Here is a 25470-nt window from a genome sequence, read left to right as displayed (position 1 = left end):
GACACCTTGACGCTTAACTTGAATTAGCATTTTAGGCGAACACCATGTTCGTTATTTTTTCTGGATCTGATTCACCTAGATCCGGTTAAAATTACCTGAATATATTTTTTTTTGAGTTAAATCTGACTCATCTCATTCAAAAATATGCGAGTCAGTGACCTGACTCAAATGAGTTCGAATGAACGGCTAGATATGAGTCAGATAACAAGTCCTATCTAACTCAAAATAAAAACAAACGGTCCAAATCTTACTCGAGTCGAATCCGGGGTTGATTGGGATATTTTTTTTTTTTTTTTTTGATGGAAAGGTTGATTGGGATCAAACACCGAATCGGATGCAATCACACATGTTTTACGGCTTACTTCTTCTATTAGGGAACTTAAATCCCGACCCTTCACAAGATTTTCGACCCACTATAAACCACTTTACACCGGCACGCAGTACGCTCATTATTTCTCCACCGTCTCTCTCTCTATATCTCTATTTTAACTCTAACCAGCTTACACCACCGCCGCAGCTACCTTCGAACAATTAAACCATCGTCACAACCGCAAATCACCAACAGGTAATTTTTCTAGGCTCTCTTTTTTTCATGATCTGAGAGTATTTCAATTTCATCCGAGTGATCTCAATTATTGTGTGTATAAAATTAGGGTTTTTGTTTTGATTTTTAGGCTTGTTTGTTTCGATTTCAGGTTTTTTTGTTTCGATTTCAGGTCTTTTTTGTTTTGATTTCAGGTTTTTTGTTTCGATTTGAGTTTTTGTTTTGTTTTAATTTTAGGCTTTTTTGTTTTGATTTCAGGCCTTTACTATTTTGATTTTAGGCTTTTCTCGTTTTGATTTTGGGCTATCCTCTTTCGATTGGAGTTTTTATTGATCCGATTCGAGTTTTTTTTGTATCAATTTGAGGTTATTTTTGTTTGATTTTAGGCCTTTTCTGTTTTAGGTTTCTCTTTCTTAGATTTCATAGTAGTGTTTAGAGAGATAGTGAACTTGTTTGAATTGTTACAGCAGGGTAGGTACTCTCCATTTCCTCAAATGGAAGCATCATCTATTGATGACCAGCCTGCAATGTCTCTTGAGGAGGAGGAAATGAGGAGCATGGCTTTATATAGAGAGGAATTAATAGAAAGAAAAATAATGCGAAAACAAAGGTAATTTTGTTACAATTTTGCATTTTGTTGAATTCTTAGTGTTATTGGTGGCTGTTCATGATTTTTGATTCCTCCTACATGTTCGCTTGTTTTGTTGCACAGCTGCGGCAGCTGCTGGTCGCGAGTTCATAAGGTAAATAAGCAGTTAATCATCATCCGTCTTGATGTTCCATGTATGTCATTTTATGCTAAGCGCTCTTGTTGGTGCAGGGGCGATGACAAAAGTGCTGGCTATGACTGGCTCCTTATTCCCCCAAGCAAGCTGGAACATTGTTTTATGAAGATCCCAGGAGAGGGCAGTCATTGTGTGGCAAGTGATCCAACTCCTACGAAAGCCACTACTGCCAGAAAGGAAGCTATTGGTGTGGAGGTATGTGTTAGTAGTTCTTCAGCTCAAGTTATCTTTAGTTAGCAGCTATCTTTTCCTTGAGTACATATTCAGTTATCAATTCAAAATTCTCTTGCTGACACCGCTATTCAAATGCTCTCCTTTACTCATAAACCTAGTTCTTGGTTTTCCTTTAGGCCCTTTACTTTATAACTTGTAATGAGTTACATTTGCCCCTACTTTGGAAGGACTGAATGAATTATACAGTATGTTTCTTCTTAACCAAGCTTCCTCCGCAAACCCACAGTTACTACAAGTAGATATCATTTGTTTTTACTTGCTTAGTAGTCTGTTTCATTAATTTCTCCACTCAAAACTTTACTTTGTTTCTTCTAGGTGTTATCTTCTACACCTCATTTCAATTTCAGAATACACTTTCCTTTCCAGATAGTCATATTCTTCTACAATCTTAGAAATGTAAACTTCATTTTTTCCCTTTCATATTCTACTACATTCTTCAACTTCTCATATCATTACGGCCCATATTCTCTCTCTCTCTCTGTCTCTGTCTGGTCTTTCTTTTGATTATTACCAAGAAGGACTCAACAATCACAGACTAAGATTGGGTACTAATATCCTCATCTCTCTGCTCTTTTTCAAGAGTTTTTTCTTTTCTTGATTTCTTTGTTTTTTGAGTCGTTCAGTTTGTGTTGGGTGTAATTTTCTATTGATTGGAAAAAACCGACAATTTTCAAGGAAATCAGTGTATATTTAGTTTCTGTTTGATCTTCAAATTAGGGAATTTAAAGTTTCCCTAGTTTAATTTAATTTAATTGTGAGTATGTGGTAATTAGGTCAAGAGTGGGTATGGAAGGTTAAAGAATCAATTAGCATCTCAAATGGAATGTGTAATAGGAAAAAAGTTGCAATATGAAATTAGTCGTAGACCTAACTAGGAGGCAATTGCCTAGCATGAATAGTGTGTATCGAGTTGATTGTTGTACCATGGAGAAAATCTATGGGTTGATTAGTGGAGAAAAACGTGAAATAGCCATTCCAATTGTTTTATTGAGTTTTATTGATTTGCTACTATGCTCTGGGCGTTTTTGAATTTTGGACCGATGTTTGAGAATGCATGTGTTTGACATTTAAATTATTTTCGCAGGAAAGGATTGCAACTTGTGTAACGACCAAGACAACTGTTAAAGATGACAACTTCAGAGATGAGTCCAGGGAAAGCGTACTGCAAGTTGTTTAAGAATAAGAAGTTTAGGTTCGAAGTTGGTGATTGTACTTTTATAGCTCCAGAGGATGAAATGAAAAGCCTAATATTGCAATTAATCAAACATTTAACAGAAGACGTGGATGGAAATTGATGGTTATGTGCCAGTACTTGTATTGACTAGAGGATGTAGCAGATAGATATGGTAGAATGTGGGAACTGTATGATGATAGGGAGTTGTTTTACAGTCTTCACCAAGAAGAGATTCCGAGTGTGTGTTTCCTGCATGCTTGTATAAGTGCATTTTGTTCCCTCAGTGGACAAAATTCCTGTTCGTACACAGAATCCTGGCTTTATTGTACTAAGGGTTTACGAAGAACAAGTACTGTGGTGGGTAAGAGATAGGGATTTTGAGAAGCATAAACAAGTTGAAATTTATCATCTTCTGCTGAAAACTCAACAACTGTTGGGATATGACATGGAGGTGGAAGAGGAGAAAGCCGAAAATTCTTTGGAGGAAGTTAAGATTGTGGAGGAGGAAATGGAGGATAATCTATCACATCTACCTGTAGCCGATACTGATGATATTGATGCAATTTTGGCTAAGGCACTTATTGGAGATGATGTGAGAGTTAAATGCTTGGGATTGCTTTTTGAGGAAATAAACTGCCTATAGATCATCACGAGACCACCATCCAGATGTTGTTATGTCAGCGCTAGTTGCTCCAGAGAAAGCCTGTTTTAGTACTCGGGGTGAGAATTTGACGAAGTATCAGCAAAAAATGCGACAGTTGCGTTTTAATCTGAAGGATACCGTAGAACTAGCTAGACTTTTGATTGATTCCTTGTTGAAAACTTCAGCGGGTGTGGAGATGACAGCGGAGGAATTAAGGAGAGGACGCCTGGCATCAGAAGAGAAATCTGGCGGAGAAGAACCAGAGGAGCAACATATGGATATTCCATGCCCAAGATGCAATGAGAAGAAAGTGGGTCTCCGCAGCAGCATTTTCATAGCAGGACGTGCTGCCGACTACCAATTTGAATGTTTGAAATGTGGTAAGACATGGTTCTCGTCTAGGATATAAGGATGAGAATCAACACATATATAGCACCCGTCTTAGAATTCTTGAATCCTTTTAACTGGGTAAACAAACTAGGTCCATCAGAACTCCGCAATCCATGTCAAGTACAAATTGTAGTATACATATATAGATGTTAGTTATAGTTTTTGAGACACTAGCATATTTTGGCTTTAGTTTTGCAAGTGTCCAGGCTTGAGATAGAACTACACAGATTCCAAAGCTTCACAGTTTGGACAATTTATAGCTTTGATGATCACATGTTATGTGTAGCTGTGATTGCTTCACCTTTAGTTTTTTGGTTATAAACTTTGCTTGTGTTTAGAAACTGCAGGCTCATATGTTTACCACTAACTAGTATAAAATTTGCTTACATCAATATGACCTAGTCGTGTAATTATTTTGGGACGCAGTCTGTTTTTATGTTTTTGTTTTTCAATTGCTACATGGCTACGAATTGCGACATCTGGTTCTGTTCTTTTTTGTTCCTTTAATCTGTTGTCCCGTCTGTGGTAAGTTGTGTCCAAATGCAGCTTCAAACTGCAAGTAATAAGGGATCCTATTTTGCTGTGATTTGAATTGTATTTTGTTGGTTCTTTTTACCAAGTCAAAGTGGAAGGACCTAACATACAGGTGTGAGTATGCAGAATTTGTTCGCCTATTATTCATCTTTAGATATTTTGTTTGTATCCAGCTCAAGTTATGCCAATTTGTGACTTGTTATTTTCCAGCATTTACTTTTTCCCATAAGTTAGGGCACTTGAATCTTGATATTTTTCCAGATTGCAAGCACAAGCCTATGTTTCCCAGTTTACATCATTCTCCCTATGATTTGACTAATCTGATGTTACTCTCCTTACTCCTTGGTTGAATCTGTGTGGACAAATAGGACCCAGTAGTAAAATTTCAAATAAGTTTTCGTATAGCATCCACCAGACTTTATTTGTCATTTCATTTTAATCTTAATCTGATAAGCTAAGAGAGAAAAACCTAAAAAAAAAATACTGTACTTCCATATAAAACTGATCACTCGTCCGCACGAAAGCTTAAAGCTAAAAATCATAAAACAGATGGTGATACTTAGACATCCCATGAGAGTAACACTTGTGCCAAAAAAACCTCAGACGAAACCTAGGTGCTTTCAGAATTCTCGGATGAATTTAGCAGTTATCTGCCATTTAGTTCATCAGGCAGATATGTCCGGCAGGTATTTGAGTCATTTACCCAACTGGACATACATCTGAATTTAAAAATTTAGCACCCAACCAATGTAGTCAATATCGGCCGATATATCGGGGATATTTCGGATATCGGCCCAGAACGGTACGATAAGAAGGATATCGGGGATATGATATTCGCCCGATAATATCGGCCGTTTCGGTCATATACGAAATTTTCCTACATTTCTCGATATGAGACGGTATTGGTCGTTTTCTATAAAGTTTAAGGGTAATTTTGGCGAAGAAAGTCTTCCAAGTGGTAGTAGAGGTGCATGTAGCTCTCGAAGCAAGTTACTAAAGTTACTCTTTTGTTTTTTTGATAAAATTGATGTTATCTATTATATCTTATCCGAAAATGTGTGGAGAAAATGTTTAATATAAAATTATAGTCTCTAAATCTAGAACCGATATTTCAACGATAATATCCCCGATATAAAATCGTACCAGTGTATCGGTCCCGGCCGAGATGAACCGATATCCGATATTAACTGCATTGCACCCAACTGTAACACTATTGAATTTGAGTCAGATGTATCGATTGCAAGCAGTTGAGTCAGAATAAAACAGACAGCCTGTTTTGGGTGGCTGTGGTATCTGAATCGGCTTTCCATTCAGTCATTCAGATGTATTATCATTTAACAGCCTGTGGTTGTTTCTTTCTTTAGCTTTGAGAACCAAATCAGTTCATATTTTCAGCACCGATCCATCTTCTGTCTCCAAAATCAAACCCCTCAAACCCTAGAAAAAATAAATCAGAATTCAATTTACACTCTCTGGTCTCTGTAATCAAGGATTTCATTATGGTGAGGTTTAACATTCTACCAAAGGATATCATGATAGAAATTCTAATTCGTCTACCAACTCAATCTGTTTTGAAGTGTAAATTGGTATCCAAACAATGGAGAGATCTTATTCATCATCCATCCTTCTCTCAATTGCACTTGAATTATCTCAATCATTCTGATGCTCATGCTGATGCTGGTAAGTTAAATTACATATTTTCTACAATGGGTATTGAAAAACAGTTCTATTATACTGAGTATGATGATGAGAATTTTCATGAGACAACACCCTTTAGTAGACAAACAAGGATTAAGTTGGACCCTCCATTTATTGATAACTATATTCTTAGTTCATGTGATGGTTTGATTTGTTTCAATGCGCGCTGTAATAAGGAGGAATTTTATTATGAACCTGCCTATATCTGCAATCCCATTACCAGAGAGTACATTATCCTTCCTAAATTGGAAGAGGAACACATGATAGACTTGCTATTCGGATTTGGTTACAATTCGTCGACGAATGAGTACAAGGTTGTTAGAATTTATAACTCCAAGAGAGAGCCAAATGTTGGAATTATTCAGGTATATACTCTTGGCAGCGGCAATGGGTGGAGAAATGTGGGAAAGATGAACATGGACATAAAACATCTTGGACAATGTGCTGGTGCGTTTGCGAATGAAGCTCTTCATTGGGTAGACCAGGAAAGAAACATTATTCTTGCTTTCCATCTGACTGATGAAAAGTTTAGTGAACTTCCACCGCCACCACCTTGTTTGACACGAGCTGGGGTTCCATATCTTGTTTTGGGACTAGGGGTTTTGGGTGATTTTCTGAGTGCTACTTTTTATTTCAATGCTGGTGATTGTAACATGTGGTTATTGAAGAAGAATAAGGATACTGATACTGACTTAAGCTGGAGTAAAGAGTTTAGTTTCGACAGTTACATACACCTGCCTTTTGATTTTATGAAGAGTGGTAGGCTTCTGTGCTGCGGGCGTGGCAAAATTGTTAGTTACGATCCAAAAGCTTCATCTGCCGAAATGGATGTGAGTTTTGGCAAGTCTATTTCTGCAGCAATTCCTCACAAGAATACTTTGGTTTCGTTGAAGGTATTAGGAGAAAAGGATACAAAAACAATGGAATCTGGTGAAAGTACAAGCTCTAGTGAGGAGACAGAAAGCAGTGATAAACTGAAGAAGCCGTAAAACGAAGTCAGAGATCTCTAGGTAAGTGTAATGAATGATAATTACCTTCGTTGAAATTTTAATTGACAATATGTGCTGATATTATCATGTATGAATTACTCTGATGTAATGGAGCATTTTGTGACTTCAGTAAACTTATGTCATTGCATAAGAAATTAAAATCTGAGTCTGACAAGTATGTGCAGGAAATATTGTGGAAATCTGAGAGATTTCCCAGTAGCCCTAAGCTTCTAAGAATTCTAGGAAATCTATTACGTTCTTAAATCTATCCTTTTAGGCTGTAATTTCGATATTTAGTCTGTGACTTGAGTTGTCGAATAAAGTAGTGGTTTGGATAGGAAGCAAGAAAAAATTGTCTTCGTTAGTCAGTAAATTTCATAAGAATAGCAAACACTAGTAGGCAAAACCTTGTCACAGTATGCAAAGAGGGTGATGAGGTTTAGAAAAAGAAAGAAACTTTCACTCCAAATACTGTAGACAGTTAATGAGAGTGGATTAAAACAAACTTAATCTTAAGACTTAATTGCTTATACATGCTTGGTTTGGTTATTATCATCGAGTTCAGCTGCTAAGTCTTTGTTTTCCCGCAATTGAAGCAAGATACTTCTCGCTCTGATAACATTTGTATGAAAAATTGTGCTGCCAGAGTGAGGATTTAAGAATCCTTTTTTGGTTGGATGAGTTCGCCAGCGTTGAGTAACATGGTACTGGTGAATACAGTTTCCTTTCCCTTGTTTAAATGGTTTACTGTTCTGGGTTTGATGAGATTTCTCATGACACACACTATTCAATGGAACTTCCTTTTTCTGGTTCTTATATAAACTAGAAAAAAATTGTCATTTCTAGATTTAGTATGTCAGACTAGAGCTTCTTAAGTGGGATCCGTTCCTTAGAATCTGACTTTTCTGATATGCTATGGTATACGGTTATTCCCATACAATATTAATTTGGACGATATATCCTTGCATTTAGGTTAAATATGTTTTTCTGTCTTGTCAAATCTAACTGCCGGCATGTTTTATTTGTAGGCACTCTCTCCAGTTTGATTGTGGATTGCAGAACATGGAGGTGACTTCTAACCTAGATGATGCTGAAGCTAATCTTGTACCAAGACTTGCAGAAAATGTCGCACTTCCAATTTGCTTCAGGATATTGCGTATTGCTGGGATATGCTCAGTACCAGGGGGACGAAAGATGCTGTTTCCTCAACAAACTTGTTTATTACTTATGTCCCAGCTACCAGTGAGGCACTTCAGGATTTGTTATCTGCTACACACTCTCGACTAGCATATGTTGTGGCCAAGCTAACTGTAAGTATCGTAAGCTAACTGTAAGTATCTAGACATGTGGGCGTTGATGGCCAGCTGTGAACACACTAGATATGGAGTTTTAATATTTGTGCAAATTTCTGTAGGCTCCAACATGGAGTACAGTGGTGGTACGATGCCGCACGAATTGCAGCAGAACGATTTGGCATTCTGTTTGTTTGCTTAAGAACATTTGTTTGTGGAAAGATATCCTTGCTTTTCCAGTGATAGAGCAGCTGGCACTTGACCTGCTCCTAAGTGGGGAAGTTCTGCCATGCGCGCAGAATCACACCAAATATTATGATGCAATTACGAGAATTGAGAGAAAAGTTGCATCCTTAAACAGTGTGTGGTCTGGTTCCAGTACCCCATTGAAGCGCAGGTAAAAACTTTTCTTCTACTGAATGCTGTTCGTTTTTTTATTTGTATTGAATATGTCCTTATGGTCAAATACCTTCTAGCTAACACTATAAGGCTTTCTTTAGGTATATATATTCTCTTTCTTGATTTCTCTATGAACATTACAATAGCTTCAGACCGACAGCCCGTTTTTTGTACCAGAAGAATAGGGCACTATGGGGTTTTATTCTAGCACAGTAGGAAAGATATAGCGCAAACGACTCCCAGCAGGGTCCATTGCTTTTCCAAGGGCGAGGATAGGTTGGTCTCGGTTCACACGGGAAAGAGATAGGGCAAATAACTCTCATCAGAGTCCGCTGGTTTCCCTTGGTTGAGGTTAGGTTTGACTGTTTGCGTTTTCGGGGCAAAATGTCAAATAACTTTGTGAATAAACTCCGTAGTGAGTGTAGTCAAGGCACCCTTTTACTGAGTTAAATTCCTCAAATCAAGATTCCCTATGTGTGTTCGGTTTACTAATGATAACCTCTTGTAATTGTTCCTGTTTCAGCATGCGGCTCCTTATATAGAGGATCTTGAAAAGCAAATGAAGAAACTTCATGAGGAACATGCAGTAGCTGTTTTAGAAAGAAGAACAGATGACACTGCTGATGAAATGATGGAAATAGAAGCACCTCTGACTCTGAGTGTGGCAATGTTGGAATTTAGTAAAGGTGGTACAACTGCAGCACAGTGATCAATGCAGCACAGCAGGCATCACCTGAAACAAGGGAGCAAACTAATTGGCCGGTTAAGTTAGACAAACTTAGTCGGGACATGAACCTACAAAAGCAGGAGGAAGTAAAATGTAGGGATGAAATCCAAAAAACGTGGGAAGGCCCATTCGTAGCCAAAGAGAATGTCTGTTGTTGGTGATAGTTTTTCCTGCCATCATATTGAAGGAGAGTCCAGTGCTGATGAAGTGACTCAGAAAGTATGCCGTACATGTCTAACCGTGAAACGCTGCTTCAGACTTCAGAGCAAGTATTTATTGACGCAGGTCCAATTTTTTTCTCTTGTTAAAGAGAAGTTTGAAACATGGAAGAAGCATTTCTTCTCAAGTTACCGCGTTGCTTATATGTCAGTAACTGCGCCTGCTATCTTCTCTCCATATGTTAGACCAGAGCTTCTTAAGTGGGACCCGCTCTATGAAGAATCTGACGTTTAGGATACGCAATGGTATACGGTTATTCCCATACAATATTGATTTAGACTATATATCCTGGCATTTAGGTTAAAATTAAATATGTTTTTCTGTCTTATTAAACTAAATGCCCGGCATGTTTTATTTCTGGTATTTGTAGGCACTTTCTCCTGTTTGATATGGGTTGCCAGAACTTGGAAGTGAATTTAAACCCGGATGATGCTGATGCTAATCTTGTAGCAAGACTTGCGGAAAATGTTGCAGTTCCGATATTGCGCATTGCTGGGATAGGATCAGTAGCTGGGGGATGAAAAATGATGTTTTCCCTGTTTGTTTATTACCTATGTCCCAGCTACCAGTGAGGCACTTCTTGGATCTGTTTTCTGCAAACCTCACGGTGAGTATTGTATTACATGTATAACCGTTTATCTACACATATGGGCGAGCTGTAAACACACTAGGTTTGGAGTTGTTTCTTATATTTGTTTGAATTTATAACCTTGAAGGAATTTAGAATCTAAACTTTTTTTTATACTACCTTTGCAGCTACAAGTTGCAGCTGTTGAGATTTTGTGTTAACACTTGAGAAGACACTTGAACAGAAGCACGAATCATGTTTGATTCATCATGCTCTACTGGGATCTGGGGGTACTCGATCCTGTTTAAAAGCTTGTTTCTGATGGTTGTGATACTACAGTGAAGGCTTGGAAACTTTACAATAGAACATGGATGGTGGAAGGTGGACTGCTTCCCGGCTCTTCATATGCATTAGGATTGGGTGAGGGATGTGTCATTCGCACCGAACCTAGGACTTCTAAAATCAACTATTTATGCAAGTGCTTCACAGGATTCGGTCAGGCTGGGACCGATAGAGAGCTAGTACATGCCTCGAGTTGAAAACTTGGGTTGGCAGTAACGCCATAACTTAAGTTCTTACAAGATGACGATCTTTTAATTTAAAACAGGAAGGGAAAAGTTTTGAGGCATCAGAAAAGGGAAATCTAAGTAGAAATACTTCTGATAAAAGCAAGATTAATTGCTGCAGAATTACAGGGCACGTGTCATCTGCCCAGGCCTAGTCTATTGGCACCCACCACAAAATTTCCAAGCAAAACACTAGAAAATTGCATACAAGAGGAAAGTAAAATTTCAGCCGAGATGAGAGGAATTCATTTGATGATCCAAATATGTTGAACAAATTATGCTGGGAGTAGATTTGATGATTGTAGAAACACAACATTTGAACAAGTGCAGAATGATGTTAGTGGTAACGAGTTCAATGCAACTAGCTTTATATGTGATGGGTCAATGTGAAGGTAGTTTGAGTTCAGGGAATTGTGTTTCTTTTATTGAATCAATTGTTCAGAAGGCTCATTTCCAGTGTGGGGGGTTTCAATTTCTGGTCAGATGAACCTTCAGGGATGTTATACTATTAGCTATAGTTATTACCCAAATGGAGTCACTACTAAATCTTCTCATTCTTCAGGTATAATTCCTTCTGTGTCTTCTTCTTCTTCTTGCTTAAAACATGCGTTTGTTTGATTCTAGTCCGTAATATAGTAATATGCTTATCCTTCTAAATTTGTCTGTTTCGTGTCTTAGATCTTGATTTATTATTTGTTTATGAAACTTATATTTCTGAATTGAACTGATTTGGTAAAGTACAAGGCTCACTACTAGTGCCTTAACTGTGTTTATGAAGTAGTGGACTTCAGACAGATCTATATTTTGATCAAAGAACTTCAAAATGGTGTTAATCTGAACACAAGTTCCTCTGTTTAGTGTCAATTTTACTCGTGAACACAGTTGTGAATGTCACTTCTTTTCCCGGTTAAGTTCTTGAAGCACTAAGGAAGGTAAAATGAGTTATCCTCGTAAACATAGTTGTGAATTAGTCGAGATTACTAAGATGTATGCTTCTTTTTTACAGGTGGATTGAAGAATGTTGGGGCACAGAATCTGTGGCGAGGCCTACTTTTTTCTGAGATTATCTCACGGCTGGACAGAACAGTTGGAAACTACTCTAAGCATGAATGGTGGGAAGCCACCTTTAAGCTACCAATTTAAGCTTCCTTGGTAATTCGTCTCTTATTCCTCACCTCTGATTTTTAATATCGAAACTTTACCATATTCCTGACTCCAAGACCATCAGTATTGTTATTGAAACAGGAGTACATATGACCCATACTCAGAAATGCTTCTATTCGTGATCTTTATCATGTTTCAAACATCAATTGATTTCATTTGTTGTCCTCCGGAAATGAGAAAGGAAGTCGTAAACTGATATGAAGAATGAAACAAAACCAATATGTTACAAGTGGGGTGAGCTTCCATAATCATACACAGGTTTTGGGGGGGGGGGGGGGGGGGGGGGGAATCTGTCGTTGTATTAGTTATTTTTTTGGCTGTTTTGAATCTAGAACTAACAGATCATGTGAACAAATAAAAAGGGCATAAGATGAAATCGTAATCAGCCTTTTTCGCTTTTGTTTCTGAGGGAAAATGAAAAGTTCTTTTGTATGTATAATGTGATTCCTTCTTAGTGCAGGAAATATTGTGGAAATCCGAGAGCTTTCCCAGTAGTCCTAAGCTCCTGGCACTTCCTATGCTGTTCATAGTTCTATTCCTTTAGGCCGTCATTTCGAGATTTAGTCTGTGATTAGAGTTGTCCAAGAATAAACAGTGCTTTGGCTAGGAAACAAGAAAAAAATTGTCTTCATCAGTCAGTATATTGCATAAGAATTGCAAACACTAGTAGGCAAAACCTTGTCACAATATGCAAAAGAGGGTGATGCTGTTTAGGAAGAGAAAGAAGCTTCCACTCCAAATAACAATTACGATGAGAGTGTGGTTGTAGACAACAAACTTAATCTTATGACCTAAATGCTTATACATGCTTGGTTTGGTTATAACCATCCAGTTCAGATGCTAAGTCTTAGATTTGATTACTTTCTTAAATTTTATAAGCTTTTTATGTCTCACATTGTCTGCTTTTACTTCGCCCTCTCACTGTACATTTGATATGATCAGTAGGAAAATGTTGTCAATAGAAATTTTGATTCAGTTTACCCTGTCCCTTCTGCTATTACTAGTACTGCTCTCTGATCTATTTGGTTTTGGTATAAAATTGGACGCATTTTGTTTACCTTGAATCTCTTACTTTCCTCCTATTGCAACACTACGTCTATCAGGGTTATGTTGGAATTGGTGGTTAGAAGTCATTGGAATGCTGGGTGTTTTAGGGTACTTGACGAGATGCTAATACTTTGTCGGGGTTTATCAACTATGTCATTTCTAATCTGGACTGTTTTTAACAAAATACAAAGTTACGCGTGTGCTTCGGTTCATTAATGATTACCTCTTGTAATTGTTCCTGTTTCAGCATATGGCTCCTTGTATAAAGAACTTGAAGAGAAAATGCAGAAACTTCATTACATGAGGAACATGCGGTAGCTGTTTTAGAAAGAAGGACAGCTGATAATGCTGATGAAATGATGGAAATAAAAGCACCTTTGAGTGTGGCAATGTTGGAAGGTGGTAAAACTGCAGCAGTGCAGCACAGCAGGCACACCAAGTATCTGTGATGCAATTATGAGAGCTGGGAAAATAGTTGCATCTTTAAATGGTGGGTGGTCTGGTTCCAGTGCCACAATGAAGTGCAGGTAAAAACTTTTCTTCTATTGCACCAAACTTCTCTCCTAAATGTGGTTTGGTCCCAGTGCCCCAAGATTGGCATCAGTAACCCCGGCTATAACATGGAGGTGACTTTTAACCTGGGTGATAGAGATGCTAATCTTGTACCAGAACTTGTGGAAAAAGTTGCACTTTCGATTTTGCATCACGATATTGCGCGTTGCTGGATTATGGTCAGTATACTAAAGGGATGAAAATAACTGTTTCCCCCGTTGTCTATTACTTGTGTCCCAGCTACCAGCGAGGCACTTCGGGATTTGTTATCTGCATTACACTCTCCACTAGCTTATGTTGCCAATAGTTACGGTGAGTATTACAAGTTATCACATGTATAACCACTTTGTAGACATATAGGCGTCGTTAGCCAGCTGTAAACACGCTAGATTTGGAGTTGTTTCTTATATTTGCTAGAAATTTTGTAGGTTCCGACATGGAGTACAGTTTTGAAAAAAGCTGTACTTGATGTCGCACGAATTGCGGCGTGATGATTTGGCATGTCTGTTTGTTTGCTTAAGAATATTTTGTTTCCAATTGTAGAGCAGCTGGCTCTTGACCAGCTCTTTGCCATTACTTTGTAAGGAAGAACAAATGAATAATATTTGCTGTTACTTTGCAAGGGAACGATGAATTATACCTAGTTTTTGGACTTCCGTACTCAGCTCACTTAGATTCAGTTTGTCTTTTATCATTACTTGCAGAATAAAAATGTATGAAAGAGTTCAAGATTCATCTGTCAGATCCTTGCGAAAGAAGGTAGTTACGCACCAACCTTCTTTCATTTGACCGGGATCAGTGTGCTCTTTTTTTCGTTTCTTTTTTGACCCCTTCGAATTCTGATTTCTAGTCGAGAAAGCCCATTATGGTTCATGATTATTCAGTCTTGCCTTTTATCTTTTTTACATGCTTGGGTGATTGGCCTAATATCTAAGTTACATTTTAGCAGAAAATGTGATAGACGAACAAATTATGACACCATGATGAAACTCTTACAGCAAGAGACTACGCAGTCCCGACCTAAATCGGCCCTGTAAGCCGAAATACACTCGGAGTCGTTGGAGACATAACGTTAGTACCAAATCTACCGTATGGCCTCAAAGTTGATATTTGATATAGTTATTTACGACCCAAAATGCTTAGTGATTCTTGGGAGGCTTATAATATCAAAGATGCTCCTGTGATCTAAAATTACCTTGCGAAATGGAAGTTAGGAATGGACATGTGATGTGGTTCAAATATTATCTTGTGACCCAAAATATTCACCTTGATTCACAAAACTTCTGTTGTGAGTCTTGTGACATCGGATTTATGTCGAGCAAAAAATCTTGTGGTTACAGATTCTATATCATGGAATTAAATTCACTATCGTAAAAGTTAGTAAAGGGCTCATATGGATGGAATGGAGTCTCTTATGGAGAACATAAAGAGAAGTTGCTAATAGAGGGTGCTAATTTGCTAGTGGTGTACTAAATTTCATGTAAGACAAAACATTTCCGGGCAAATTGGTATTCTCCTGTTAGCAGTCATGAAAAGTAGGTGGGTGTAATATGACCCATCAATCTCATGGACCAACTCAGCCTCGACAGTTTTAAGCTTCCAACAACAGCTAGTAGGTCAATGATTGATAGCAATGCTCTCAAGAGCTTATGGGTATGAGAGTTTTTTTTATAGAGCTATGGACATTCTTAGATGGACACTATCATACATGATTTGTGTCATTTTTTCCGTAAAACCTAAACGACAATGAATTTAAATCTAATATTTTGATGATACATTCTTCTTGTGAGATTCTACATTCCTATAAAAAAATAAACACAATTCGAGACGTATAACACCACCATCTACCCCTTTGAATATCAACCGTTAAAAGTTAACTGTTGAAATTAAAATTGGTAGATGGTGAGGTTTGGTATCTCGAATTGTGCTTATTTTTGGTAGAAATATAGTCTTATAAGAGGAACATATCATCAAAATATTAGATTTGAATTCATTATCATTTGGGTTTTACGGAAAAAATGACGCAAATCATGTATGATAGTGTCCATCTAACAGTGTCCATTGGCACGGGCAGAAAACCTAAAAGTTCGAGCACCTATGGTTACATCATCCACAACTCAAGCAGATAGCTGAAACAACATGGAATTAGCAAAATGACTCGGAAACGACTCTAGATCTTCAGCTAAAGCTAATAAAACTGGCGAAATGCTTATGGACTGAAAAAAAACCTTTTGGCATATTCCAAACTAATCAAGAAATCAATGGCTCAGATTCAAATGGCATAACACCAATGTGATATAGGAACTGGTGTTGAACTATACTGTTGGTTAAATGTCACAACGAAAAGCAGTTTCTATCCCATCAGTTATATTTGCTACAATATCATGCAACATACTGGCAACAAAGATCCATAATCCAATGGCTTCAATTGGGGGACATCAATACAACATTCTTCCACGCAAAAGCGACCATTCACCAAAGTTGTAATAACATACAACAATTGCAATATCAACAAAACAATTGGGTCAGCGATAAAAATCAGGTAATCCAAATCATTCTCGATCATTTTACTGATCAATTCACAGCCCAAAGAAAAACAATAGCTGAAGAATTCTTCACACAAATCACACCCAGAATATCCTCATGACAATGCACAGAGTTAACGGAAGGGGTGACTACAGCTGAAATTAAACATAATCTGTTCTCCATCAACTCTGAAAGCGCTCCGGGACCTGATGGATGTACTAGTAAGTTTTCAAGGTTTTTTGGGACACAACACACCGTTAATTAATAGCCACATGGTCCACAGTTTTTTTAACACATTAAACATTCACCCACTTATGAATCATACCAACGTAAACCTCATACCAAAAATAGATCATCCTTCAAACCCATCCTAAACTAGACCAATCAGCCTAGACAAAGTGATATAAAAAATCTTGGTAAATCGCTTGCATCCGCTAATCCCATTTATCATAAGTCCATATCAGAATGCCTTCTTTCCACAGAGATCCATTCATGATAACATATCAATTGCTGGAGAACTATTTCATTACATTAATTAAAACCTCCGCTCTTACCAAAGATCCAAAAATAACCTTGAAATTAGATATTAAGAAAGCTTATGACAGCTTAGACTGGGGATTCATCAAAAAGGCATTCACAAAAATGGGATTTCCAACAAAAATATTATGTCACTATAGTTGCATACTCAATTAACATCAATGGTATCCCTCATGGATACAACACCCCTATGAGACGCATTCGACAGCGAGATCCTCTATCTTCCTATATTTTCATCGAATGTGAAGAAATCCTATCAACCAACCTAGGAAATTTGGAATCTCTAAATCTTGTAAAAGGGCTAAACATATCCCAAAAATATCCACTATTTCACATCTAACATAAGCGGATGACCTCTTGGTCACTTACAAGGAAGCTCCGGAAGGCAATTCTCACCTCGGGAGACTTCTTCAATCCTATAGTTCTTCAGCGGTCGGGAAATCAGCGCAAAAAACAACAACAATAATTCACCATCCAAGACTGCAACAACATTAGCTAGACGTTATTCAAATTTTTTTTGTACATGCCAGCATCATCCAACCCACCAATATACCTGGGAGTACAGTTTAAAAACGGGATAACCTCTAGTCACATCTTCGAACCATTACTTCATCGTTTGGTGAGGGAAGCTCAAGTATGGATGACCAAATGCCTTACTCAAGCAGGAAGGTTAGTACTCATTAAAAATTCCTTAATACTTACCTCAAACCACTTTATGCAAACACAATTATTCCCTACTCATATACACAAACAGATAGATCAGATTGCTAGAAATTTTTTCTGGGACCATGACTCAACAATTAAAAAACTCCACCCAATAGGATGGACCAAACTAAATAAACCAATAACAAAGGTCTTGGCGTAAGGAAAAGAAGTCACCACAATAAAGCCTTATTCATGAAAAGAATATGAACATACACGACCAACCTAATTCCATTTGCTCCATATTATATAGTGAAAAATATTTATACAATCAACCAATCTTCCAGGAGAACACTCGAATTCCTTCCTCTTCTAGCCCATAATGGAAGCAAATGCCATCTCTTATACCTACATTTGAAAAACTTATTTTCCATCGTATTTTTAAATGTTTAGACACGCCTATTCTGGCAAATTGGTTACCTGATTATCAAAACCTAAACCCAAACCAATTCTACCTAATCCAATCAGTTTCTGATCTCATTGACCCCTCAACCCATAACTGGAATCCTGAACAACTGAATCACCTCTCACCTACTGCTATCCATAACATAATAAATATTCACCTTCTGCTAAACATTCCTTATGACAAAATCCTATGACCACACTCAAAATCTGGAAAATACACTACTGCCACAATGTACACTTTTTTAATAAGACAACAAGACATCCAGCACCACATAAAACCCTACCTCCCATTAAATTCTTGTGGAACTTACCTTGTCCACCAAAAATCCAGCTTTTCTTGTGGAAAGTTATAAATGAAAGTCTCCCGACTTTCTCTATTCTACACCGCATCAATATCGCAAACTCCAACAAATTCCCTTGATGCAATGATGAACCAGAAGCATAGGAGAACATGCTTATTCACTGCCCAATACCATCAGCATCTTGGAATATCCTATTATGTCGTTTATCAACAAACCAAACCAACACCCACGCCCATATCACTATAAGTAATCAAAAAACTATTACCCAAATTCTAAAAGACGCTAGCCATGCCCGTTATATATCAACTTGTTTTTTTCTCTTCTAGAACATTTGGATGTCCAGAAATGATTTAGTTTTCAAACAAACAACCCCAGACAACATCTTGGCACCTACCATACAACAAGAACAAGAGTTTGAATGGAAAAAAATTACCCCTGCTTTACCTGGGGATACTCCAGCCAAAACCCCCTCCCTCCCTCCCCCCCCCCCCCCCCCCAAAAAAAAATAAAAAAAAAAAATAAAAAATCAGATCAAGAACAACGATATTAGCAGGGTGGATCAGACCAGAACCGAGTTGGATACAAATCAACACGGATGGGGACGCTAGAGGACACCGAGTTGGATAAAAAAATAACTACGGCACTAATAGCTGAAACGTGGGAGACTCTGCTAGCTTCAAGGATGGCAATGGAGAGATAATGGACAAAAGTTATCTTTGAGAGAGATTAAGAAAATTTAATGCGCTTCGTGAAAAAAGAAGTTGAAGCTCTGTGGTACGTTGCATGAATGATTACAGAAATAAAACAAATAATGCAACAAATTCATCATTGCATAATACAACACAACTATAAAGAGGGGAATCAAGCAACAGACGTAATGAAAAACTATGCGGCAGACAGAAGTCAAACGAGAAATTTATCAACTTCAGTGTAGGACCAGGCTATCCCACATTTTATTAGCCAAATCTTATTTAATGACTCCGTGGGGTAAAAGTTTTTTTGGTCATAGAACTCTCCCATGTGTAATAGCTCTGTAGTCAGTTCTTTCTGTTTTTCTCATGCTTAAAAAAAAAAAAACTCGTCAATTGTTTTATGACCAAAATCTACGTTGTTTTCAGAATTGTTCTATGACCAAAATATGTCTCAAGAACAAGAAAGTTCCTCATACCCAAAAACAAAAAAAAAACCTCATACTGCATTCAAACTAGATACTTAAAAACCTGAGCATACAACTGTGTTGTGAATCAAAATATAAGAAAAGATTCACATGTAGTTTTTTTGTTGTATAGTTCGCCGAAATTGGTTTTTCTTCAACGCTATATCTTGCCTATAACCTTTCATAACAATAACATATGCAAATATATTCCCTTTATCTCCCAATGCGATCCCTTTCTTTAGTTATATTGAATAACCGACGGGTATGTATATTTGGGCACCCATGCAAATCATTATAAGTTTAAATAATATGGTTCATATGTTAATTCTTAGATTTGCTTCACACTCAACATTAGCATATATGTCAATATATTGGCGGACAACATTATGGACTTTATTTCTGGAGGAATGAGTTCACTTACATAGCATACAACAAATATTCAAAATGATATTCTTGTTCTGAGGTTAAATGAGATTTCTCATTAAATAAAGTTGTATGATTTGATAGCTTCATCATCATTTTCATTTCCTAATGATTCTTTTTAACTATTAATCATTTTTTACCATTATTATTTTTTTTCCAGGGAGAAAAGAAAGGTAATTTTTGATGATTAATAAAACCTAAACAAATTATCAAAACACGACATTATCCAGCGATATATATAATTAAACACAAACCATACCCATGATTTCTCAAACTATTACTGTTGCACTAGCTAGTGTTGGTTGTGTTGAGAAGATGAACCAATTCATGAAAAAAAAAGTTATTCCCCGCCGTCCTTTAAAGGGCAATGTTTTCACTATTTGTGCGATGTTTATGAAAATAGAGAAAAATAACAAACCATTAGTTAATTTAGTGTTGTAACTTGTAAGTACTTATTGAACAAAAATTAAAAAGAAAACCTCACTCTTTGAATGAAGGAGAAATTGCAAAATGGTAAACAATTTTACACATGTAAAGTTAATTAACATTATTGTTTTTTTTTAATCTAAAGTTGAGTAAATATATTTTTTTCATCTGAAGTATTTTTTTTTTATTAGAAGTATATCAAGAAAACTTTGACCATAGCTTTATCTGGTGGTTAGTCGATTAAGCCAAAAAAAATTTGCATGACTATCTCAATATATATATTATATATATGTGTTCATGGTACAACTCAAACAAGTTCACTATATGACTTTGATCTGACTGACTGATAGTCCCCGAAAAGGTCTAAAAAATAATCCCCGACAACGGCGCCAAAAACTTGGCAGGCTTGTAAAAGAGTCTAAAAATTATCCCCGGCCAAAAACTTGGTGGGCCCGGAAAGTGTATATAATGAAGCGATAATAACGGGGGCCTACAGTAATACCGCAAGTGCACGGTCGTCAGTTGTAGCTCGTGCAAGTACGGGTCGATCCACAGAGATCGGGTGTGTTTTGGAAGTGTTTTAGCTAATTGGGTTCCTAAATTGTTGTTGGGTTTTGAAGCCTTTTGGCTTAAATTGGGCTTTGAGTGCTAATGGGTTTGTTCACAATAAAAGGAACTGAGCATGGGCTCAGTTTGGTCTTTGAAGTGCAAATGGGCTTAGGCCTTAAACTTAGGCTTTTGATTAAGCCTGAATTGGATTGGGCCTTAATGAATTTGGGCTTTGGTCTTAAACAACTGGGCTTTGGTTAAGCCCACAGTTGACTGAATTGGGCTTCAGTTTGAATTGAGCTTTGGACTTGATAGTGAACCAGATTGGGCTCAGCTGGCTTTGGCAGGCAGCAGGAGCTGGACTTGGCTTGGCAGGTGCAAGTAGTAGCTTGCTTGACAGCAACAGACAAGGCAGCAGCAGTTGCAGAGGCAGCTGCAGTGTAGCAGAAAGGAAGGCAACAGCAGCAGCTGTAGCAAACTGCACAAGCACAGCAGCTGCAGGGAGAGACAGCAGGGGAAAGCAATGTAGCAGTGCAGCAGAGGCAATGCAAGTGCAGCAAAGCAGTGTTGCAAAGCAGTGCAAGTGCACAGCAGGAGAAAACAGCAGTAAAGGCCTAAGCCACCGAAAACAGTGCAAGTAACAGTACAAGCCAAAGGAAAACAACACAGTGCAAAAACAAGGAACAAAGCAAATGAAAACTAAACAGCAACAAAACAATGAACAAAAGCAAAACAAAACAAGATGAACCAAGGCCTAAGGCCAAGGGCAGGGTTGATAAAGAAACTGAAATGAAGCAAAGCTAAGGCAGGATACAGGCAAACTAAAAGAATGGGAGGAAAATTAGCTTGCTATAAGCACTAGCTTCTCCCAATGCACAATCAACACTGCAACCTAAGCATACACAGGGAATGGCAAGAAAATCAGCTTGCTTTAAGCACTGATTTCTTCCATTACACAATCAGCACAAAGCTTCTAAGAAATCTAGCCTAGCATTCCTTCAATGACAGTGAATTAAACATGACAGTGCACAAACATTACATGGCAGTGAGCATAAATAACATTACACACTAAACAGGAATTAACAGAACATGAACATTAACTATAAATAACAGGAGACAAGCATAACAGGAATACAACATGAACATGAAACTGAACTTCTAAACACTACAAACATCACAACTGAAATTGACAAGATTTTATAACACTTAAAATTTAACTGTGGACTAAAGTTGAACTAAAATTAACAGGACATGAAAGTCCTGGATGTTGGCTAACCCAAACATGAGTCTTTACATCACACCCACAGTCCCAATTTATAGTTACAAGCACAATTAGGGTTCTACACAAAAAATCCCCAAATTGACAGTAGACTAGGGTTTTGATTTTCGAGCTTACCAAACGTGATAAGACGAGTCCGTCTTCAACCCATGCTTCTTCTCCCTTCTCTGCTCCTTCCCATGCCTTCAATTCTCTTTCTAGCTTCACTAATTCGTCAACCATTCACCTAGGGTTTCGGCAGGGGAGAAATTGACGAATTAGGGGGCTATAAAGATGGGTAATAGTTGTAGGAAGGTAGGGGTGTGATGATGGGGGGTGTGGTTGTGGTAGAGGAGTTGGTGATGGAGTCAGAGCAGGTGGAGAAGGTGGTGTGTACGGTGGTTCTGTGGAGAAGATGGTGGAGAGGGTATGGCTCGACTGTGTTTGGGGTAGGGGGTGTGTTTGGGTTAGGTGGATGGGCTCGGGTACTAGGGTGTAAGGCGAATGCATCGAGTCTTGATGTTCTGTGACTCTGAGCTGCGAGATGCGGAGATGGTAGGTAGATCGGACGGTGATGCGGAGGTAAGCGATGAGAGACCGTTGGATTATGATACAACAAAATGAACGGTACTTGATGGAGTTAGGTACTGTAGTGTTAGGCGGGGATATCAGACGTTGATGAACAGCAAGGGAGCGACCGTTGGATTCAACAACCATCTAATCTGAAGGCTTGGAATTTCAGCGCTGTGGTGCTCGGCAGAGACTTCAGATTTTGATGCTCTATGAAGGAGCGACCGTCGGATGCTTCTGAGAACTGATCTGATGGCTGAGAAAGAAGGCGCTTTTGTGTGTAGAAAATGAGGTTGTGCGCACCATTCTTCGCGGCTTCCTTGCGTAATTTCTCCCGGCTTTTCACTACTTTTCTGCTCTTTTCGCTCCGCGACTCATCCGAACTTTATTTATTACCTAAAAATGCAAAAATTAATTAATAAAATATTTATTCTTGAAAACAATGAAAATACAGAATATGGGATAAAATGTTGAATTAATTCATAAAAGATGAGTTAAAATGCCAACAAAAAGGATAGATATATACAATATTTGGCACTCATCAAATACCCCCAAACCTGAATTTTACTTGTCCTCAAGTAAAACAAAACTAAGGAAATCCTAACTATACCACTGTCGCTGGTCTCTCGAATGCATTTAGCGTATGCACTAAGCCTTTTAAACCACTAAGTGTCCCTAGTGGACGAGTTGAAGTCTCGTGAAGGTTTACCAGAGGTGTGCCTACAAAACCTAAGGACAAAATATAAGCTCATATTCCATCAAATGTGACATGTGCAAAACAGTTAAGCTCACAGCAAAATGGAGATGTCAATCTAGCTATCGAAGGCACAATCCTAGCACTGATAACAAAAAAAGACATGTGATAAGAGTGTAAAGTGTATCTACACATGTGTAAAGAAAGATCTGAAGTTATGACTACTAATCACCAAGAGATAGTTTCTCAGGCTAAGAACTGAGGTCGAAATCTAGCTAGCTGTCCGGACTTTACGAGAATTGTGAATGAGTTGGAGGTATTTCACAATTACTCGCGTTGTACATCAATGGCATACACCCTCCTTGCTTATTACAACGAAACAACAAAAGATGACTATTTACATGACTCTTATTTACATTGACAAATCTCTTTTTATTTTTGGAACAAGAGATGATGGAATTGATAAATACTTGATTTTTTTGTATTTTTCTGATATTTTTTTTCTTTTTTTGAATATATTTTTTTTTCTCTTTTTTTTTTTTTTTTTTTTTTTTTTCTGAATATACATCGATTTTTTTTTTTTTTTTTTTTTTTTTTTTTTTTTTTTTTAATAAGGAAACACTTTTGATACATAACAAAAAGAAATAAAAAATTACATGACACTTTGCAAGAGGTAGCCCTTTTTGATGCACCCAGTTAAATTCGATGGTTGTCTTTCTTAATGTAACCTCCATCTTCTATCCCAACCAACCAAAGAACAAGCTAGTCAAGTTTCGTTCAGTATTCTAAAGTGATTGGCAATCGTAACTTCCTATCAAACACCTTGAAGATCGAGGCCATACATGTATTGGTAGATCGTGCGCGTGCAAATTTCTTATCACTATGTGAATTGTGCTAGAATCAGGGTGCCTAAATATCTAGACTAAGACTCCTAATAAAAATACATATTTGCACAAGAGTCAACATTTCAAGGTAAATGAGCTCCATTTTTTTATGATTTTTCATTTTTTAATTTTTTTTTGAATTTTTAATTTTTAATTTTTTAATTTTTTTTTTTTTTTTTTTCAAAAAGAAGAAGGAGTTCGTTTTTCAATTATGGCAAATTATCATGGTATCTACTCTATACCCCCAAACCTAAACTAAACATTGTCCTCAATGTTTCAAAATATGGAAAGAATTATAAAACAATATATGAAGAGGAACATGCTGAGTAGAGTAAAAGGAGAGAGAATACCCGATTTCGGCGAAAGCAGAATTAAAACTCCGTTATTCAAGGCAAAAAAAATCCAACATATTTCAGCCGAGATCATATTGGATTAGAAAAATATATACAAAAGGAATAAAAAGGGTTATAAGAAATTGTATCTACTGGATTATATACAAAAAATTCACCATACACTAACAATCTAAAGAGTTGAGGATCAACCCAAAAGAAAAAGTGTAGAGACATGGAAAGTTTCAAAACACTAAAATTGGACTTAAATGGGAGAAAAATAAAACTTGGTTTTTGAATGGGAGCAAAGGAAATTTTTGGTTTTTTTTTTTTTTTTTTTTTTTTTTTTTTTTTTAAAAGAAAATAAAATTTGGTTTTTGAATGGGAGCAAGCCCACTGTGCAAGCCTCTAATGAAATGAAGGCTGCGGCCTACGAAAATCCAAGTTTTAATTTTTGAAAGTTTAATTTGGCCCAGTTGGTTAAGGCCCGACGTTTGTTTTAAAACTTTGGTTTCGAGGTCCACTTACAAGTCCACAACCAGTTATAAGCTCAGCTGGGTTTAAACCCAGAGTCTAAAATACAAGTCCAATGAAAGAATTTAAACAAGCCCACACAAAATAAATACAAGCCCACAAATTAAACAACAAGCCCAAAAATAAATTATTACAAACCCAAAATAGAAAAATAAAAAGCCCAAAAAATTGGGTTAATTATTACAAGCCCACAATAAAAAATTGGAAGCCCACAGGTTGGGTTCTCTCAAATGGAATGGGTTTAGGCTTACCTTTTTAGCACAGCCCAGCTGCTCTGATATTGTTGCAAAAACCCAGTTGGGTTTTGGTTCTTTTCCTTGGTGGCGTCCCAGCAGAGGAAAAACAGGTTCAGAACAACAGGTCCAACAGCAAATGAAGTGAAGCAGATGCAGATGCAAATGCTATGAAATGCAAAAATAGCTAAGAAAAACACAGATAAAACACAGCACCAATCCCCGGCAGCGGCGCCAAAAACTTGATAGTCCCCGAAAAGGTCTAAAAAATAATCCCCGACAACGGCGCCAAAAACTTGGCAGGCTTGTAAAAGAGTCTAAAAATTATCCCCGGCCAAAAACTTGGTGGGCCCGGAAAGTGTATATAATGAAGCGATAATAACGGGGGCCTACAGTAATACCGCAAGTGCACGGTCG

The 25470-nt window shown here is 37.5% G+C and overlaps 1 protein-coding gene and 2 long non-coding RNA genes across 5 annotated transcripts; all 3 read left to right on the top strand.

Moving 5' to 3' along the window:
* Positions 1 to 419: 419 nt before the first annotated feature.
* On the top strand, positions 420 to 4461 carry LOC113313653. 2 transcript variants are annotated; one of them, XR_003341977.1, is made up of 5 exons: positions 420 to 565; positions 1015 to 1154; positions 1257 to 1287; positions 1365 to 1524; positions 2648 to 4461. It is a non-coding gene; the product is annotated as an uncharacterized LOC113313653 (long non-coding RNA). The 2 variants fall into 2 exon arrangements; XR_003341976.1 differs by having other exon boundaries at positions 440 to 565; positions 1012 to 1154.
* Positions 4462 to 5687: 1226 nt separating this feature from the next.
* Positions 5688 to 11835, top strand: LOC113310994 (F-box protein At3g07870-like). Of its 2 annotated transcripts, XM_026559829.1 has the most exons (8): positions 5688 to 7012; positions 8020 to 8301; positions 8406 to 8680; positions 9206 to 9873; positions 9999 to 10235; positions 10385 to 11154; positions 11246 to 11324; positions 11769 to 11788. In XM_026559829.1, exon 1 carries the CDS (start codon positions 5804 to 5806, stop codon positions 6989 to 6991), a length of 1188 nt encoding a protein of 395 aa, XP_026415614.1. In that variant the 5' UTR covers positions 5688 to 5803; the 3' UTR covers positions 6992 to 7012; positions 8020 to 8301; positions 8406 to 8680; positions 9206 to 9873; positions 9999 to 10235; positions 10385 to 11154; positions 11246 to 11324; positions 11769 to 11788. The 2 variants fall into 2 exon arrangements, with proteins under 2 accessions (XP_026415614.1, XP_026415613.1); XM_026559828.1 differs by having other exon boundaries at positions 10385 to 11324; positions 11769 to 11835.
* A 1457-nt stretch (positions 11836 to 13292) lies between these two features.
* Positions 13293 to 14183, top strand: LOC113310995. Its single transcript, XR_003341499.1, has 3 exons — positions 13293 to 13500; positions 13766 to 13837; positions 13954 to 14183. It is a non-coding gene; the product is annotated as an uncharacterized LOC113310995 (long non-coding RNA).
* Positions 14184 to 25470: the final 11287 nt, after the last annotated feature.

The sequence above is a fragment of the Papaver somniferum genome, chromosome 9 (assembly GCF_003573695.1).
Source record: "Papaver somniferum cultivar HN1 chromosome 9, ASM357369v1, whole genome shotgun sequence".
NCBI classification, from domain to species: Eukaryota; Viridiplantae; Streptophyta; class Magnoliopsida; order Ranunculales; family Papaveraceae; genus Papaver; species Papaver somniferum.
The sequence above is the reverse complement of the archived record's forward strand: the minus strand, read 5'-3'. Positions and strand labels throughout refer to the sequence as shown.

Bases quoted from the DNA above. Each gene is read 5' to 3' on its own strand.
- LOC113310994 (XM_026559828.1), top strand. From the start codon at position 5,804: ATGGTGAGGTTTAACATTCTACCAAAGGATATCATGATAGAAATTCTA.